At 39.3% G+C, this 18,062-nt stretch overlaps 1 protein-coding gene across 1 annotated transcript in view; it reads left to right on the top strand.

The window, feature by feature from the left end:
• The window catches only part of LOC146387189 (voltage-dependent calcium channel subunit alpha-2/delta-2-like), a 41,658-nt gene extending 23,963 nt beyond the window's left edge, over positions 1-17,695 (top strand). Inside the window, exons 10-38 of the mRNA XM_084928611.1 lie at positions 1,742-1,841; positions 1,932-2,093; positions 2,209-2,319; positions 2,442-2,520; positions 4,810-4,859; positions 5,037-5,126; positions 5,231-5,296; positions 5,717-5,791; positions 5,890-5,964; positions 6,145-6,216; positions 6,484-6,555; positions 7,552-7,613; positions 7,766-7,842; positions 7,926-7,986; positions 8,061-8,158; positions 8,245-8,335; positions 8,422-8,484; positions 8,572-8,675; positions 9,174-9,272; positions 9,388-9,479; positions 9,562-9,609; positions 10,276-10,347; positions 11,268-11,420; positions 11,510-11,562; positions 11,761-11,816; positions 12,027-12,150; positions 12,257-12,366; positions 12,468-12,550; positions 13,094-17,695. Coding sequence (XP_084784737.1) covers positions 1,742-1,841; positions 1,932-2,093; positions 2,209-2,319; positions 2,442-2,520; positions 4,810-4,859; positions 5,037-5,126; positions 5,231-5,296; positions 5,717-5,791; positions 5,890-5,964; positions 6,145-6,216; positions 6,484-6,555; positions 7,552-7,613; positions 7,766-7,842; positions 7,926-7,986; positions 8,061-8,158; positions 8,245-8,335; positions 8,422-8,484; positions 8,572-8,675; positions 9,174-9,272; positions 9,388-9,479; positions 9,562-9,609; positions 10,276-10,347; positions 11,268-11,420; positions 11,510-11,562; positions 11,761-11,816; positions 12,027-12,150; positions 12,257-12,366; positions 12,468-12,550; positions 13,094-13,207 — 2,512 coding nt within the window. The 3' untranslated portion in view covers positions 13,208-17,695. The remainder of the gene's footprint in view (positions 1-1,741; positions 1,842-1,931; positions 2,094-2,208; positions 2,320-2,441; positions 2,521-4,809; positions 4,860-5,036; positions 5,127-5,230; positions 5,297-5,716; positions 5,792-5,889; positions 5,965-6,144; positions 6,217-6,483; positions 6,556-7,551; positions 7,614-7,765; positions 7,843-7,925; positions 7,987-8,060; positions 8,159-8,244; positions 8,336-8,421; positions 8,485-8,571; positions 8,676-9,173; positions 9,273-9,387; positions 9,480-9,561; positions 9,610-10,275; positions 10,348-11,267; positions 11,421-11,509; positions 11,563-11,760; positions 11,817-12,026; positions 12,151-12,256; positions 12,367-12,467; positions 12,551-13,093) is intronic.
• Positions 17,696-18,062: the final 367 nt, after the last annotated feature.

The following is an 18,062-nucleotide window of genomic DNA, read 5'->3' on the forward strand; positions in this document are numbered from 1 at the left end:
TATCGTAAAATACGCATAGACTATATAGATTTTTTCCCCTCACCCCTGGCAATTTAAAGTACCTGTTTTAACCTTCTGCACGTCCAGCCTGGTTGTTTTTCACTGTGTGAGCCTTTCTGTTGGAACATTTTCATCAGCATGATTTGCACTATGTTGGATAAAGTGTGAAATACTGCTTTAATTGTAAAATCCTTCTGCCTTAGGGCAAAACTCGATTAGGTATTTTGCTCTCTGTTTTTGGTATTTTGTTTAACAACAAGATGTTGGCTGTAGCATCATTTTGTCATCTGCAAATTTGTATATTTCATAAATGTTTTTCAAGTATTGCTTTAATCAGAAACATTTGTATTTTTATGGCAGAGCAAACACTAATGTTTTGCTTTTTTTTGCTGAGTGAATTCAAACTCACGCTCGAGAACAGCAGTCTTTTGTTGCTGTGCTGTCCCCATGGTTGCTATTGTGGTAAAAGGACATACTTCATTGGTACTTACTGCAAGGTTAATCCCATTGTTAAGCTCAATGTGGGAAATCAGCAGACCTTTCATAAGTTTGAAACCTGGTTGCTCATCACGTGTACATTAGGATAGCAAAAAATGCAAAAACAAATTTTCAGATCTATTCTTCCATGCAGTATTCATGAGCTTTATTTTTTAGCCATATTTTTACTGTAGTTTTTGAGATCACATTTCCACTAGTACTGCAGAAATTTGTGTTTTGTTGAATGCAAACTGTACAAAATTAAAACAGAAGTGGAAAGTAAAGGAGTGAAAAGTACCATTATATAACCACTGAATATATTTATCAGTGCCGATCAATGCAGCAGGAGAGATTTTGCAGCACTACTGAAGACTTTAGTGGAGGCATTATGAATTATTCTGTTCTTTTTAAACTGGCCTCTTGAATTATTTTAAATCTGGCTCACGAAGAGAGCCAGATTTAAAAAAAAATCTTCACTTTGAGGGAGACTTTTACAGTTACAGTGCAGAACTTTTCTGTTGAGTTTTTATTTCGAGCTCCTTGGGGCGACTGTTGTTGTGATTTGGCGCTATATAAATAAAATTGAATTGAATATTGCCAGACATACTTGTATGAGGCACAGCAGTGCATTGCGTCCTGTGGGCTGAACCAGTAAAGTGCCCTTCCTGTGAGTGTGAAGAAGTTTAATCCCTGAGATACCTCAGTATAAAAAAAGGTGCAATTTCAGCAGCAAGTCTCAGGTTTTCAGTCTTTGTTGACTTGTGGTATAAACATTGTTAAAATAAAATTATCTTTTTCATAGTAGGTAGTGAAAAAACTGGGGTTTTTTTGTCATTTAATTGTTTATTTATCACTTATTGTAATTACTTTGGTATAGTATGAATGCTTTGATTGTAAAACGTATGAAAATACACCTGAACTTCCAAAATCTATGCCCTCCTTCACATTTTCCAAAGTCATTCAATGGGCTAAATTAAAGTGTTTGCTGACCCAATTTTGGTCCCTCAGCCTGAAGTTTGACACCCCTGAGTCAGACTATGCTCTCCACAACTGTCGATTGGCATAAAAATGGATAAAATTAGATTGTCTTTAGCACCATTTTGCGAGTTTTAACTACATCTGAGCCAAAACGTTTAGGATTAGTTAATACTCTTGACACATAAATGCGTTATTTTGCATTCCCTCATACAAAATTATCCTCTTGCCTTTTGTTTGTCTCCACACAAGTATTTATTTAAGCATGTTTATTCTGATGTTTCCTCAGGAGTGGCAGTGTCAGTGGACTCACCCTGAAACTGATCAAAGCGTCAGTGATGGAAATGCTGGACACTTTATCCGATGATGACTACGTCAATGTGGCCAGGGTTAGCATATGCTACACTTACTGAATCTGAACATTGGTTTTCCATCATTTCCCCTGTTGTTTTCAAACTGCGTCTGCTCCTGTGTTTCAGTTTAATGAGAAGGCTGTGGCTGTGGTCCCTTGCTTTAGCCATCTAGTCCAGGCTAATGTGCGCAACAAAAAGATTTTCAAGGATGCAGTGCAGCAGATGCAGGCTAAAGGCACCACCGACTACAAGTCTGGATTTCACTTTGCCTTCAATCAGCTATTAAATGCAAGTCATCTATACTGATTTTGTTTGACTTGGCATTATGTGATAAAATAAAGGTTCTGCATGCAGTTTTACTGCATTGACTGACATGTGCATTTTGTTTTTTCCTAATTTTCAGAAAACAAATGTCCCCCGGGCTAACTGCAATAAAATAATCATGCTGTTTACTGACGGAGGAGAGGACCGAGCTCAGGATGTTTTCATGCAATACAACTGGCCCAACAAAACGGTCAGTTTCTCATGCAAATCAGACACCTCTCCATTACCTCCTGCATTCGAGCAGGATGTTTCTGTAGTGTCTAATCACCCTATGACAGTTAATTTGACATTTCCTCTATTCACCCATGTCAGGTTCGAGTATTTACCTTTTCCGTGGGCCAGCATAACTATGATGTCACACCCTTACAATGGATTGCGTGCACCAATAAAGGTGAGTTCAGCTTCATATACTGCAGACTACAAAAGGATTCAGTCCATGGTATTAAAAACTTAAAAATTAAAAACTGTTTTGAGATGATAAGATAAGATGATGAGAGGATGTATTCTGTGGATCACTTGATAAAAAAAAGTAATGATAAATAAAAATATTTGTAGTTTTACTACTTTTTTGTTTTTTGTGGCTTCATGCCGAGAAAAAGCACTGAAATGTGTGCAATGTTTGGCTAGATGAACTTGCACTATGTCTTTGAGGATCTAGCAAAAAGCATATAATAGGGCATCAAAAGAGGGTTCTGATGACACTCTGGGTCAACCATGGGTCAAGCATTCAAAGCAGCTGACATGCAGGTAGGTTAGAGTGGGTGGAGATGAAAATCAGGGGTCATTTGTGACTGACAACAGCAAGAGTGAAAGGGAAGCTTTATAAGATGGTAGTGAGACCTGCTGTGGCACAAATAGAAATACAGGAGGCCGAGCTAGAGGTGTCAGACTTGAAGATGCTGAGATTGTCATCGTAATTGCCCGGGTGGGACAGAATTAGAAATGATGACATCAGAGGGACAACTCGGGGTGAACAATTTGGAGATGAAGTTAGCGAGACAAGGCTATGATGGTTTGGACATGTGCAGAGGAGGAATAGTGGCTATGCTGGACAAAGTTAAATATGGATCTGCCAGGCAGGAGGAAAAGTGGACGACTGATGACAGTTCATGGATGAAGTGATGAAGGACATGCAGAGGGTTGGTGTGACAGAAGAGAATGCTAGGGATAGGGTGAGATGGAGGCAAATGATCCTCAGTGGTCATCCTTAAAGGGAACAGCTGCATGAAGAAGTTTGAGTTGTTATGAGTTGAATAAGAAATCCTAAACATCAATATCTGTAAGAATGGGAATAAATAAGAATAGAACCAATAAATAACCGAGCATAATGTAAAACACACTGATCCTGTTAGAGGACTTGACTTTAAGGAGGTGCTGGTACTCACAGAGAGGTCGCTACCACAGTTTTGTTTGTGTAGATATTTTAAGGCCCAACAGTTACTCACTGACACTGAAAACCTCTTTGGCGAGAACGTGGGGGAATGTGGTGCATTTGCCAACGCCTTGAAAAATTCATGCCCGCCGAGTGATATTTTGACCCAAGAGAAAAAGCCTTGTCAGTGTCCTCCTGGTTTGCTAGTTTTGACTGAATAATTGATGGTTTTATAAAATAGATCAGCTGAGCAACACGTGTTATATTTTGTTAGCCGTTAAACGTTGTGAGCTAAACTCTCTGCGTCTCACTGCTTTGACCTTCAAACCTTCATTACAAATTCTTTAAAAATCTAGGAAATCCCTTTGCAAAGTTTGCAAAGACAATAAATATGTCAGGCTGTGTTTTCAGGAAGACAACCAGAATATTTAAAAATGCACAATACATTTTTTTATGTGTTTGGAATTATGAAAAAGACAAACATATGGATGTGGGATAATTTGAAACAATGAATGTTAAGGATGAGGACTGAAGTCAAAGGAGCTTGCAAAGAAAAGCGTCTGGACTTCTTTAAGTTACTTGAAGACGTTTCACCTCTCATCCGAGAAGCTTCTTCAGTTCTAAGGTCAAATGGTGGAGAGTCCCAGATATAAACCTAGTGGGAGTATCCCCCCACAGAGGGACAAAAGGACCCCCTGATGATCCTCTAATCGCCTGAGCCAAGGTGTGAAACTGGGTGTGGGTCCCAATCAGCCAGAGTTTCGGGTGTTTCACCCGAAACTCTGGCTGGGGGGATACTCCCACTAGGTTTATATCTGGGACTCTCCACCATTTGACCTTAGAACTGAAGAAGCTTCTCGGATGAGAGGTGAAGCGTCTTCAAGTAACTTAAAGAAGTCCAGACGCTTTTCTTTGCAAGCTCCTTTGACTACGATGACCTGGATGACTGAGAACCTTCACAGACACGATGAGGACTGAACAGTCTCAGTCCTCATCCCATCAAGAGATCAGTCATTGGAGATTTTAGACTTCCAGCTGATTGAATGGTCTTGACTGAATTTCATGAATATAGATACCTCTGTGTTAAAGCTCAGTAGTTTTCTTCTTTAAGCTCTTTAAGCTTCCTACCTGTGGGATTTTAAAGGCTGAGTCACTGGTCTAGTATCATCCAGTCAAATCTAGAATATTTATGAGCACCACTCCTGTGTTGTTGGTTTTTTTTGTGTTTTTTTTTAAAGAACCGCTCACACATCTCCAATCTCTCTCTCTCTCTCTCGCTGGTTGTCTTTTTTCTTCGTCGCTTGCCAGGTTACTATTTCGAGATCCGTTCCATCTGCGCTATAAGGATTAACACCCAGGTGGGTTTGTCTAGTGCCTCTAATACAGATGATCCCTGTTTGCTCATTCTCTTTGTAGCACTCGCTCGTCCTATAGAAACATTTATGCTCATTTGTTTGCTCAGCCTTCTCCCAGAGGCCTGATGTTGTCGGTTGTTTTCAAGCTGCGTCCTGTCACGTATCTCTGTGTTTTGTCAGGAGTACCTTGACGTGCTGGGACGCCCCATGGTTCTGGCAGGCAGCGAAGCCAAGCAGGTTCAGTGGACCAATGTGTATCAGGATGCTCTGGTGAGACGGCATGAGCTCATCAAATATACCTAATCCATTAAATACACAATAAGCTCATATAATTTCTAATAAATGTTTTGGGACTTTATCTTTGCGCTCTGCAGGGTCTTGGCATGGTAGTAACTGGGACTTTGCCTGTTTTTAATCTCACCATGGACGGAAACTCACAGGTAACAAAACAGGATAATTATATTTGAGCTTAGGTGGATGAGATGGTTTTGCGAGTTACTTATTTTCTCCTTTTGTCTTAGTGAACAAATACAGACTTTAACTCTAGTGTGTAATATCACTTATTTACAATTACTAATGTTTGTATGGCAAAAACAAATATTAGTGTGATCAGGATGCTTCTATACTTACTAATATATTACATGTGATTGAAGCAGTCTGTATAGAAAGGACATGTTTACATATGGGTGAGGTGACTTTCTGCTGCTAAAGTTTTCTAATTGGCTGCTGCTTCCAGCTTCATCAGGAAAAGCAAATAAGCGCATCATTTAAAGTGTGACAACTAGTTTGAATAGAAACAATATATAAACAATTTATTTAAATGACTAAATGTATGGCTGCTGTTTTGTTTTTTTCACAAGAATCAGCTGATTTTAGGTGTCATGGGAGTCGACGTGCATCTTGATGAGATAAAGCGACTCACACCGCGGTACAATGTATGTGCATAAGTCACATTTTTCTTATTTATAAGCTGAGATGGACGAAGAAGACCAGCTCTTCACTGCTATTCCTTCTTTTTCTGTGGTTGTCACAGCTCGGGGCCAACGGATACATATTTGCCATCGATCCAAACGGATACCTGCTCCTTCATCCTAATCTCCAGCCAAAGGTGATTCAAATCTATTTAATTTGGTAAAATGCTTTATTTATTCTGTGGGGAGCTGCTTTAAGAAGAAGAAAGTTGGAGGGTGGGGGAGTTTTAGGTTTGGGTTTTAAGCATCAGTGATGATGAATAATTAATAATATAAGGCTATGTGTTAATATCGCGTTCTCTCTCAACTCCTCTCAGCTTGTGAATCTGCCAGAACCTGTGACGTTGGACTTCCTGGATGCAGAGTTGGAGGACAGCAATAAAGAAGAGGTGAGGAACAAGTAGAGCTGTTTTGTTGATGCATGCTCAATCATCCAGGTAAGTAAATCCCCAAAAGTAATTCTGTTCATCTGGATGTAGCGTTTCTGTTGTTGTATTCTTTGTTGTTCAAACTTAGTAATTATGTGATCAACATGTTTCCTCCTGAGGAGAATCTGCCCAGCAGGATAAATTGTCTGTGTAGGTCATTGAAAGTCGATGAGAACATATCTGTGGCTGATTTAAAGAAAAACTTTGCTCTGTGTTTCCATCGTGTAGATCCGCCGACAGATGATTGATGGAAGACCAGGTGAAATGCAGATCAAAACTCTGGTACTGTCGATTGACGAGGCAAGTCACTTCTCTTTCTGAATGTCTGCACGCATTTCCTCTTTAGTTTGGACTGCAGCAGTTATGAGGAGTTTAACACATGTGGTCAGCTGTCATCTCCAGTATGTTATGATGACTCATACTCATAAATTTACAGTGCTGTGTAGTGGGTCTATGAACAAACTGCTTACACAGTTTTTTAAATCACTTTATTTGAAAAAATAGACCTAGAACTGTAACCAACAACAGTGTTTTTATTTAGAGCAAAAATCCAGCTTAAATGTGTCCGACTCTTTTTTATCCTTGCAAGCAACCAAAACTGTTTTTGGTCTATAAGTTCCTATTATGATGTTGATTATTTACGGCTGATTATCCAGTAGGAGGTTTTTGTACCAACCTGGGCTCTTGCTTCTCTTAAATGCCTGCTGATGTCTCAGTGCTGTTTCCTTTATGTTTATTTATTTATTAGTTGTGGGGGCTCTATCTGACAGTTGGTATATTTCTGTGTTGTATGGGGCATGGGGATGTTTTATCTCTTTTTTTGCCTTTTTGTTCTTTATGTAAACACTGTATGTTAAAGATAAGCTGCTTAGCCTATACGATCACATCATATTACCATTCCTGCATGCTGAAATAAGCGGCTGAAGTCTTGCAGGTATTGATATTTAATTCACAGGTTTTTAAAATAATACAATAGTTTTAGGTTATATAAGGTCCAAATCTTATTTAATAAAAAATTAGGTATATTTGAGCAAATTTCATACTCTATCTGCAGAAACTGCTGACAGTCTGGTGATCTAAGTTAATCAAATTCTTAAAGGAGCTTGTTATGTGGACTTGGACTGTGTGTAGAAACATAAACGTGAACATTAATTTTACAATGTACAACCCAGGCTGGGCTGCAGTAGTCTGACGAATAACAAACACAGTTTTTGAAAGGTAAAAATGCTTAAACTTTGATCACTGTACCTTATTAGCTTTGCCTCTTATGTTTATTGAAATTCTTTACCTCTGCAGCGCTACATTGATGAGGTCTACAGGGGTTACACCTGGACTCCTATCAATGGAACAGACTACAGGTGAGCGGATACAGAGTCATGAATCATGAATAAAAAACAACCAGCTGTGGCCCAGTGAGGCCTGCAGGCACAGATTGATTCACTCTAAGACCCACCATCTTTTTGTATCCCCCATTCATACTGGAATCCTGTCGGGATGCTGCCACCTGCAGTCTCGGTCTGGTATTACCACTCTACAATGAGTACTACATCAAGGCAGATCTGAGCGATGTGATGCTGCAGCTCCAGTGTGAGTACATGGAGGCAGGGTGTTCGGGTTTACATCCAAGGAAACCAGAAGCATTTCACACTCTCTCTTCTTTCGTGTTACAGATATGCAGTCTTTGCTGCCCAGCTCCTTTGAATCATCAGGGCACGTGTTTCTAGCTCCAAGGTGACTATCTTCATCTGTCATGATTTCATTCTTCAGTAAAAGGAAGGTGCTTATTTATGCTGCCGTGTCCGCAGGGAATACTGCAAGCGTCTGCAGCTTTCTGACAACAACACCCAGTTCTTGCAGAACTTTCTGTCTCTCATGCTTGACCTCTCCCCTGAATCTGATGAGTGTGAGTGCGTTAACAGAATGAAAATATCTCACTGCTGTAGACACACCGATAAGATATTCACCACATTTTTTAAAAATATTTTGCAGGTGACCATGGCCTGATCCACAACCTGATTTTTGATTCTAGGATCATCGGGCAGCTTGCTTCTCGTGTATGGAAGAACAAGGACCTCAATTCGTAAGTTTGGTTTTATTGTTGTTGTTGTTTTTTGTGTAAACTACTATAGTGCAAAACTAGAGCTGAAGAAGTAACAAATGTTACAGGTATGGCTTCCTAGCTGTATTTGCATCCACAGACGGAGGAATAACACGAGTTTTTCCCAACATGTGAGTGATAAAAGTAATTACTTATTCAAGCTCGTACAACTTTCCACTTGAAAACTTTTGATGACTTGTGTTCACGTGTTTTTGTAGAGCTGCCGAGTTGTGGGATGAGGACCCTGAACCCTTCAATTCAAATTTCTACAGACGGAGCCTCGACAACAAAGGCTACATGTTCAGATCTACACTCAGATCCTGTGAGTAACTAAGCAGCAAGACTTCACTGACTCAAAGGAGACGCTGATGTAAACGTTACTAAAACAATAGTTTGTCTGGTGAGTCGGGGTAATCATGAGCTTGGCATCAGCTGATATTTCAAGCTTATATTTTTTTATGTTTCATACTATTTTAAATAATTAAAATAGTGAGCATTACACATGCTGGTAAGCACATTTTGTTACATTTGAGCAGAGAAAGGCTCCCTCAGTTCCCTAACTTTGTGCAAAGCTAATTTAAATAACTTGCTTCTCTGCTTCAACTTTGATGTTTATTTCGAGCCGCCTGCCACTGAATTAGGTTTTAAAAAACATTTTTAAGGAAATCACTCAAATGGAAACTCTCTCAGGTGTCATTACTTGATTCCTTTACCTATACGTTGATCGTGTTTCATAGAACGTTTATGCAACATCTTAATCCCAAGATCTTGGCTCATTTCAGCCAATTTTCTTATTTTCATGTCTGTGTATTTCCACCAGCTTTGGATGACCCCATTGGAGCAGAAAATGGGACCAGTGAAATTGTGGTTAGTTCAGCTGTGGAGGTTAATTTAGCAGGAAAACTGCTCAGACCTGCAGGTAAGATTTTTATCTGGTCTGTTATACATATGAAATTGGGGTTTTTGGTTTGTTGTGATTCCTGTTCTCGTCCCGTTCTCCTTTTTACTCTGATCCTGTGGATGTCGTCCTGCAGTGGTTGGTGGGAAGCTGGACTTGGAAGCTTGGGTGGATAAGTTCAAAATCCTGGCCAGCAACATGTCAGACAGCCGGCAGGGGTCACACAAGGTACAGATTCTGAGTCTAAATCACCTGTTAAAACCAAATTCACCTAAACAAAAATCTCACATGGTCTCATTTTGTTAAGCAGTGTGGACCTCTGAGAAGTTGCGAGATGGATTGCGAGATGGACACAAATGTAAGCACTTTTCTTTATTTCACTCTCTCACTGTGCCGCAGCAGGACAGTGCCATCAGTTTAATGACCAATCTAAGGTCCCTCAGTGGTGATTAACTTGATGAAACTGTGATTAATAGACTGGCCTTTTATTTCATGTCATTCACAGTTTGTAGCCCAGAAGAAAACTGTTGTTGCTGCTTGTTTGTCTTTCAGACAACTCACAGAAAAAAGGAATTCTTATAAATGTGTCCAGCGTGATTAACATAATCCACACTGCTGCATGTAAATGGTTATGAGGGTGATTAAAGCTCATAAGAGCTCACTCATGAGTTGTTGCCATAAATGTAACCTTTTTTTTTTTAAAGCTACAATATTTTTTCTTCTTCTCTTTTTTCTCTATAAACTGTTGGGAATCAGCCTGTAACTTCAACTGCTGTCAGCTGAATGCTTGACAGTTCATGTTACAGCCCCCAAGCCTTAAGGAGACCTTCACACATGATTTAAAATGCAAATTACTGCAATCACAAATGCTTCTACCATATTATTTAATACATTTCAATATTGTCCAGAATATAATAACACATATTACATCTTTTATTGATTTTTAACTGTCTGTTTTCGCTCTAGTAAGACCAAACTTTGTCTTTCTTCCTGTGTTCTGCTGCACCCACACTGTCTTCTGCAGGAACTCGGCTGCTATCTCATTGATGATGGTGGGTTCCTGGTTATGTCCAATCAGGCAGATCACTTCCAAAAGGTATGTCTGTGTGCTGTAATGTGTCTACCCTTTATGATGCATGTCATCCATAGCAGGGGTATCAAACATAAGACATAAGACTCGGCACACCAAAGACTCCGATGCAGCCCAGTGGAAAATGAGGATTTAGGTAGAAAATGTAAATTTGGGATTTTCGTAAGTTTTAGAGTAAGTTTTAAAGACCTCATACTGCAAGTGATGATAAAAAGTCTGGGCAATGAGCTACTGGGACTTTTCCTGTAACAAACCAGTCATTGCCAGGATTTTAAATTATGAAGGAAAACAGGAAGCTCAGTGGTTTCCAGGGACTTCTTTCCACTTTAGTGAGGAGCAGCAGTGCGTTTGTCACAGACACAGCATACACACCTGATCAAACTGCAGTCCTCTTGCTCTATAGATGTGATTTAAAAAGTCTCTGCTTGATTTGTGCAATAATCATCTATTTCTTTCAGTATATAAAAGAAACCTGTAGTATGGTCGCAGGAAAATAACAATTTATATTTTAAATCACCTTTAGTATTTCTTGGAGCAGATGTTTTCTACTTGCATCACCAGTTTATCTCTTTCCCTACACATACTCATTGGATCTTTTTATGCCTTGTATCACCAAATGAAGTAATCACCGTGTATAGTTTAGTATGTACGGAGAGGCCTAGCTGTAGTCTTTGTTGCTCTGGATATTTTATCCTGTAGCGGTTTCAGACTCAGACATATATGGATGAATTTGAGGGGTTCATCAATCAAAAAAAAAAAAAGAGGAACTTTGGCACTATGAAATATAAAGTGATTTGGGATTTTTTTTAAATCTGTGAATCATGCAAAGCTTCTATAATTTTGAGCTCAGTGTTGAGCCATTATTCTCACGTTTTTATTGCTCCCTGTAACTGTCTTATTGTCCTTCTTTTTAAAAAAAATCTCAGATTGGTCTTTTCTTTGGCGATGTGGACACTCCCCTGATGTATGCCCTCTACAACAATTCGATCTTCACTCGACGGCAGTCTTTCCAGTACCAGTCTGCATGTGAGCCGGTCAGCAGCAGCCACACTGGCGCAGCACCGAGAGGTGTTTTTGTGGTAAGACACAACATCAGGCCGTCAAACTCTGAATGATTAGACAGTCTGAGACGTTTGCCTTCATTTCTTAATTTTCTCTGTCTCTCCAGCCGTCCATTGCTGATGTCTTGAGCTTGGCGTGGTGGACATCAACAATGGCATGGTGAGACTTTATTTGCAGCAAATCAGATGAAATCTACTTCACTTTATGTCTTTTTAAAACAGTCTTTGCTGTGTACATGAAAGTGATTTTATATTTTTTGTGTTCGACAGCTCCTGCACGGTTATTTTGAGCTGTTTTAATATAGCTCTGAGTTTACTGTTATTGAACGATGTTTTCTTTCTTTAACGTCTTTGTCAGGTCTGTGTTTCAGCAGCTTCTTTATGGACTGGCCTATAACAGCTGGCTCTATCAAGGTGACATGCATGTGAACTGATGTATTCCTTATTGTTTTATGTGGTACACAGTAAGAAAGGAAACACACGTTGGATGAATAGTAAACTTTCAGGAATTTCACTGTATTCTTACTTTGTTATTTTCCCCTCATCATTAAGTAAGTGTTCAACTGCAACTAAATAATGTCATTATGTTATGAGCTGATTTTGAACATGCTTTTGTTTCTTTAGCTGATGTCCTCATCGAAGGCTTTGAGACTAAAGAAAGCAGCTGTGTGACCATCCAAAGCCAGTTCTACTTCACAAACACCACAAACTCCTACAATATGCTGCAGGACTGTGGAAACTGTTCCAGGTGAGTTTTCTACAGAATCAGCAAAATCAGCTTGCAGTGTTTATGAGCTCGCAGCCCTGTGCTGTCCATATGGAGCTGGCCAAATACTTGTCACTGTCTCCTACAGACTGTTCCATGCAAAGAGGATCGAAAACACAAACCTGCTTTTTGTGGTCGCCGAGAAACTGCTCTGCCAGTCGTGTGAGATTGAGACACTGACCCAGGTCAGAACAGAGTGTATCCTTTCTGCTGTCGAACACTTCTGACATTTTCATTTTTGTAGAGGTAGAAGATATGTTTTTATGTTTGCTGTTACCGCCATAACCAACAACCAACAGTTCAGGAGGAAAATCCGTGTGAAGTATTGAACAATACACGATATCGTAAAGGCCCGACTTCCTGCTTTGACTACAGTGCCTTAGTAAGTGCCTGTGCTGTTATTATTCAAAGGAATCATTTTGTGTCTTAGTCCTGAGCATGTGATAGGAAATTCTGAGAAAAAAAATATTTGTAACGTCACACAAACAATAATTATCAAGAATAACCAATTAAACTACTATCCAGTGACAACTATTTGAAAAAATACAGAGACCTGCTACTAAGGAGGTATATTAGATAGTGATTAAAGTTGAAAATTCAGCAGTAAGAAAAACAATGTGTGGCTCTTCCATTCAGTTGCTTTTGCATAGTAAGTGAACTAATGTCCTAATATCCTATCCTAATGTCCTAAACTAAAGTCCTAATGCTCCCACAGCCCTTGGCTAAGGCTAAAATAAATTATTTTTGTAAAACTGAATTACTTTAATTAATTTCTCTAAATATTAGGGTTGGACACCCCTGAAAAACATACTGTGGTGTTGTTCCATTGCATGGTCAGGAGGATTAAGACACATTTTCTTTCTGTAAGACTCCAGGGTCATTAGTTGTGGAGAACAAAAGGATTCACTTTTTACTCTCTTTGCAGGAAAACACGTCAGAGTGTGGACGAGGTCATTCCCTGCAGTCCTCCATAGGAGTCCTCCTCTTCATTCAGCTCACTCTGCCTCTCTTTCATCTCTCACACATGCAAACGCTCTGACATTTTTGATCTCTGTAGGTTAAGGCTCGGATCTACTGAAGAGTAGATCAAACAGCAACTGTAAAATTCTTCTTTTTTGAACTACAAACAGCTCACAGAGAACAGTGCTTGGAAAGAAACCCCTGGATCAGCTCATAGTGTCTTTTGCCTTATTGCTAATGCATTTCTTGGTGTTTCGGGGCTTGAGTGCAAAACATATGATTATAATGCGTTGCGTGTGCATGCTATTTAAACTGAGACAGCATCTTTACATTTTTATTTATTTATTGCATAAAGGCTTAGCCACGGCAAAAAGTCAGGGAGACGACCAAAGCCACCCAGCAGTAGAAGATTGTTGATCACGTTTGTTTGACTGTGTTTCACTGTCTAGAATCTAATGTGGCAGCAGAACAGTGTATCATATTATTACATTACTCCCTGAACTTCCTAGATGTGGTTAAACACAGTTACTTCATGATTTAGCTTTTTCACATAGGGCCACCTAGGTTCCTATAGCTTTTTTTTTTTTGCTTAGTAAATGCAATTATAATTTATAAAGTGCATCTGTATTTACTTGGGTTATCTTTGAGAAAGGACTCAGGAAAGGAGGAAAATACTTTTTCACAGCACTGTACAGTTTATGCTAGCTCGTAGCCTTCGTCCTCCCGGTAGAGTGTAGAGCTGTGTATATATATATATCTGTATATAAAACCCATGGGATACCTTTGAGATGCATGGTATATTTTGAATTCTAGTAAAGTACAAGAAACCTAACACTGTATTTACAGGTAGTGTAAAATACATAATTATTACTTTCTACCACTGAACGAACGAGGCTGTACGCACCATCACCTTTTATTCTGAGGAGCTCTGATTGGCTTAACAGACGAGTAACAGTTAAATAAGGACAGTACCAAGAGTTTTTAGAGCTTTCAGTACTTAACGTTACTGATCAGCTGAATATATTAAAATGTATATGACTTTTCAACCATACAGTGTCACAGTGTTGTTAACGGTTCAGATAAAGGGCAAACTAAGGTATTTAATGGCGGATAGACGGAGATCAATCACTGCCTTGAAAATTTTAATGAAAAAGCTGAATCTGCTGCTGGGTGACTTGAAGACTCCCACCTGTAGGCTGCTCAGATGTTATTTGTGGCACCCATGCTGTTGTTGGCTTGAAATGAATCCCTTGCACCTGTTTGTATTTGCTCGTTCGGTCCCAGCAGATGTCTTTGCACATACAGATCAGGAGGCGCTGCACTTACAACTGTTTTTCACACGACGGTAGATCTGGGCCTTCAACCCACATTCACTTCAGTGTCTTTTGATCCAGTTCTGATCTTTGCCGAGCCAGTTTTAGTACTAAAAATTGGGTCATGCATGACAGGACCCCGAAAGACTTCTCTATCAAGTATCCTTACCCTCTAATGTCATTAAATTTAGGCACACGTCTGACAGGATTTAGATAAAAATATCTTTTTTTTCCCATAAGATATTTTTTTTCAAAACTAAATGAGAACAGAGATGTGAAAAGCCAGCATGACACATCAACAAAGAAGCATCTGTGTGGTTTGCTTGTTTGACTGAATCGTTAAAGCTGAGGTTTGCGTTTTTTCTCCGAACGCCTCCACAGATGCTCGGTATGATCTTGAAGTGCTTCCAGTCAAGTACGATGTCGTCAGATGATGTGAAATTAAACAACACAAACTAAATTGTCAAACAGTAACTGACTTTGTGAGCTATTAGTGCATCCTTTGTGGACTCCAATATTTAAGTGCTGTGATCATCGGATACTTGCGGTGTAACGTGCAGTGTTAACAGCGTAGTCTATTAGCACAAGCCTTGCAGAAGTCAGCATATTGCCAACATGTTTTTAAACATACACGTCAGTTAGTTGATTGATGGGAAGTTCTTTGTCCCTTTTTCTTGTATTGCCAATGTTTGTCAAGTCTGAATTTATGCACTTATGTATGCTTCTGTATGGGGAATGTAGCTTCTGAAAAGCTTTCAGTGTTATGAATATGTTCTTCTGCGCTTTCTGACCTTCTGTCGAGATACCCCTGACGTGTCGCTGATCACTGAATGACTTACTGCGGCAGAACATTTCGGTGTTATCATGCACTAAGATTTTTGACAACAATAGCAAGAAATGTAGCACTGTTTTGTAATTTTGACAGGTGTTTATTACACTAAAGATCCCCCTTCCAACACTTAAACATGTACAAAATGCTGTTTTTGGAATCATTTCTTGCATTTGATTAGATAAAAAAAGAGAAATTTCCTACTTCAGATTAAATCTAATATCTATCAACATATTTGTTGTTCTTAAGTCGACTCTCAGTGTGTGCGCACAGGAGATTTCAAGTTTGTATTGCTGCATAGTTGGTTTTCAAATTAGTTTTGATGCCAAAATCTGTACTCTTGTTACACTCAGATCAAAGGTAACTTCATAGAAAAGCCCCCCCCCCCCTCTCCTCCCTTCAGCAGATGAATGAGGAAGCAACTTTCAGCTGTCAAACACTGCACAGTCACACTCTGCTTAGTGAAGCTCTAACATCCCCCGGGTAGCACCAGTAGAAAGAACATATTTTGATTTCTTTTGAAGAAAGTGAAAGACAGGAGCCTAAAACTGGTGCTACGTGTGATTCATGAGCGCTCGCTGCATGCATGATTAAATGAAGAAATCCGTTTTTCCGCAGTGATTCATTCTTGTACGTCTTTTTCTGTAATCATTTGATCTGGTTGCAGAGTTAAGGGGTATTTTTTAAAAATGTGTTTTGTTTTTTTAAAATAATGTTTGTAAAAATGCATTTTCTCTCTTCGTCTGCCTGGTGTTCCACCCCGCAGTGCCTTGTTGCACTCGTCATTTTAGATGTCAGGAACATTCGCATCGTAGATGTGGAAATTCACCGTGCAGGCCATGTGAAAGACGCACTTGAATTTCAAGGGTTGCCGTGGTTCAGCTTTGAGAGGACTTTCCGGTCAGGGAATGTGAAAAAAACAAAAATATGCTCCCATAGAACTTTTAAAGGAAAATATTTTTAGAGGAGCGCAGTCGTGAAAGTGCACAACAGAAGAGTCTGCCTCCTTTCCTGCCTTCTCGTGGACACGTTTGTCAAATCTACACCAACAAACCGGGCCGCCCTTCTGGCGTGTGTCGTCTGGTCTCCACACTGTGGTCCAGCCGGGCACAGACACTGTCCATTTACATGGATTTCTACTTTGTCCCATCTGCACCACACTATATTCTATATTTGATGCCTGTTGGAAACTTTTCAGTTGTGACTGACTGAAATGAGTGAATGTTAATATACAGTATACCTACTGTTGTGCATCTCTGCTGTACCCAAGCATGGTGGGGACCTGGAGAAGCAGATTCAAGCTCAACATTGATTGAAAACCTCAAAAAATAAAAATAAAAAAAATGCTGCTTTCAAAAGAAGACCCAAAACAGGAAACAGCTGTTCCTCTGAGACCTGCAGTATTTCCTTTAGGTCATTTTGCGTCTTTGAAACAACACTGTTGTACTTTGAGGAAAGAACTTTTGTGGAACTCTTTGTACCCTACAGTACAATATATTCTTGCTGTTGAGGTCAGTGTTGTAGTTTCGTTTTAAATTTACTGGTATTTATTTGCATGATATTTTGAATTTGTACATAGTCTGATGGATATTTTACATTCCTGTCTGCATCTGGATCTTCAGCTCTGTCGGGGACGGTGGCGCGATTGTGCCCCAATGTGGATATTTTGGGTAAAGTGAAGGTCGCTGAGCTCTTTGCTGCCTGTAAAGGAACGAAGCTGAAAGTTTGACTTCAGTGAAGCCTACAGTGACTTAGCGTTTGTAGTTTAAGCCTTTTGCAGGAAGTTAAAGCACAGAGCAGTTAAGATTTATGAGCAGCATACTGCCTGGTTGAACTATTTGTTTATTCAGCAAAAACTGATGTAAAACACTGGAAGTGACTCGTGCATTTAACAGCTGCATAACAAATAAGGCTGTGGCATGTGTGGGGACGCCCCTTTATTATTAGGCTTTGTTTATGAAATATGTTTAAGTGTTTCTTATTTGTTTATTTCAATGTAAATTTATTTGTTCATTCGTTTGTTTATTTGAGCATCGTGAATGATATTTGCGTTGATCAGAAAGGAAGTGAATATGTTTGGAGGTTGCGCAGGCACAAGGTGCAGTTTACAAGACGAAGAGCGAAATAAGACAAAGTTATCGTTATATCCCGTACGTCTGTGTCCTTTAATTTGTCAAACAACAAGAATGTCCATGTTTTTTGCTGTAACTTTGCTTTTCATTTTGCCGACGTTGTTGTTTACTTGGGACAGTTTTCTCTCTTTGTGCCAGTCTCCTGCGCCACCTCATTTTTGTACAGACAACGTGAAGCAGTCAGCAGAAGACGAAGGCTTAACTTTGTAAAGATTTTGTCAGCCACATTACAAAATGGATATTTAAATGTTTATATCTTTGGTGATTAAATGCTATTGATATTTTTCACTTCAGCTCTGATTGGTACTTTTTCTTCGCTCATTTGTTATTTTTGTTGGGTGACCCTCACACTTCAGCACACTATTATAACGCAAAGATTTTCACACTGCAGCTCTTTATAATCCCTTATCAAGGAGATGTGCAAAAAGTTACAAAATGTTACTAAAATGAACAAAGTGATTTGCAAATCATTTAAATCTTGGTGCAAAAACAACATATTAACAGCTGAAATTGGCAAGCTGTGCTGATTTTGATTGCAGCAAGTTAAAAACTGTGATCTATAATATCTTGTTTTAAAAGCATTCCTGGGAACTGAGGATGGTGATTGCTGTATTTTTAAAGATAAAATATATTCACATTTGTTCTTGATGCAGAAACAGT

This window comes from Perissodus microlepis, chromosome 5 (genome assembly GCF_051167445.1).
Source record: "Perissodus microlepis isolate ML-2025 ecotype Zambia chromosome 5, ASM5116744v1, whole genome shotgun sequence".
Lineage (NCBI taxonomy): Eukaryota > Metazoa > Chordata > Actinopteri > Cichliformes > Cichlidae > Perissodus > Perissodus microlepis.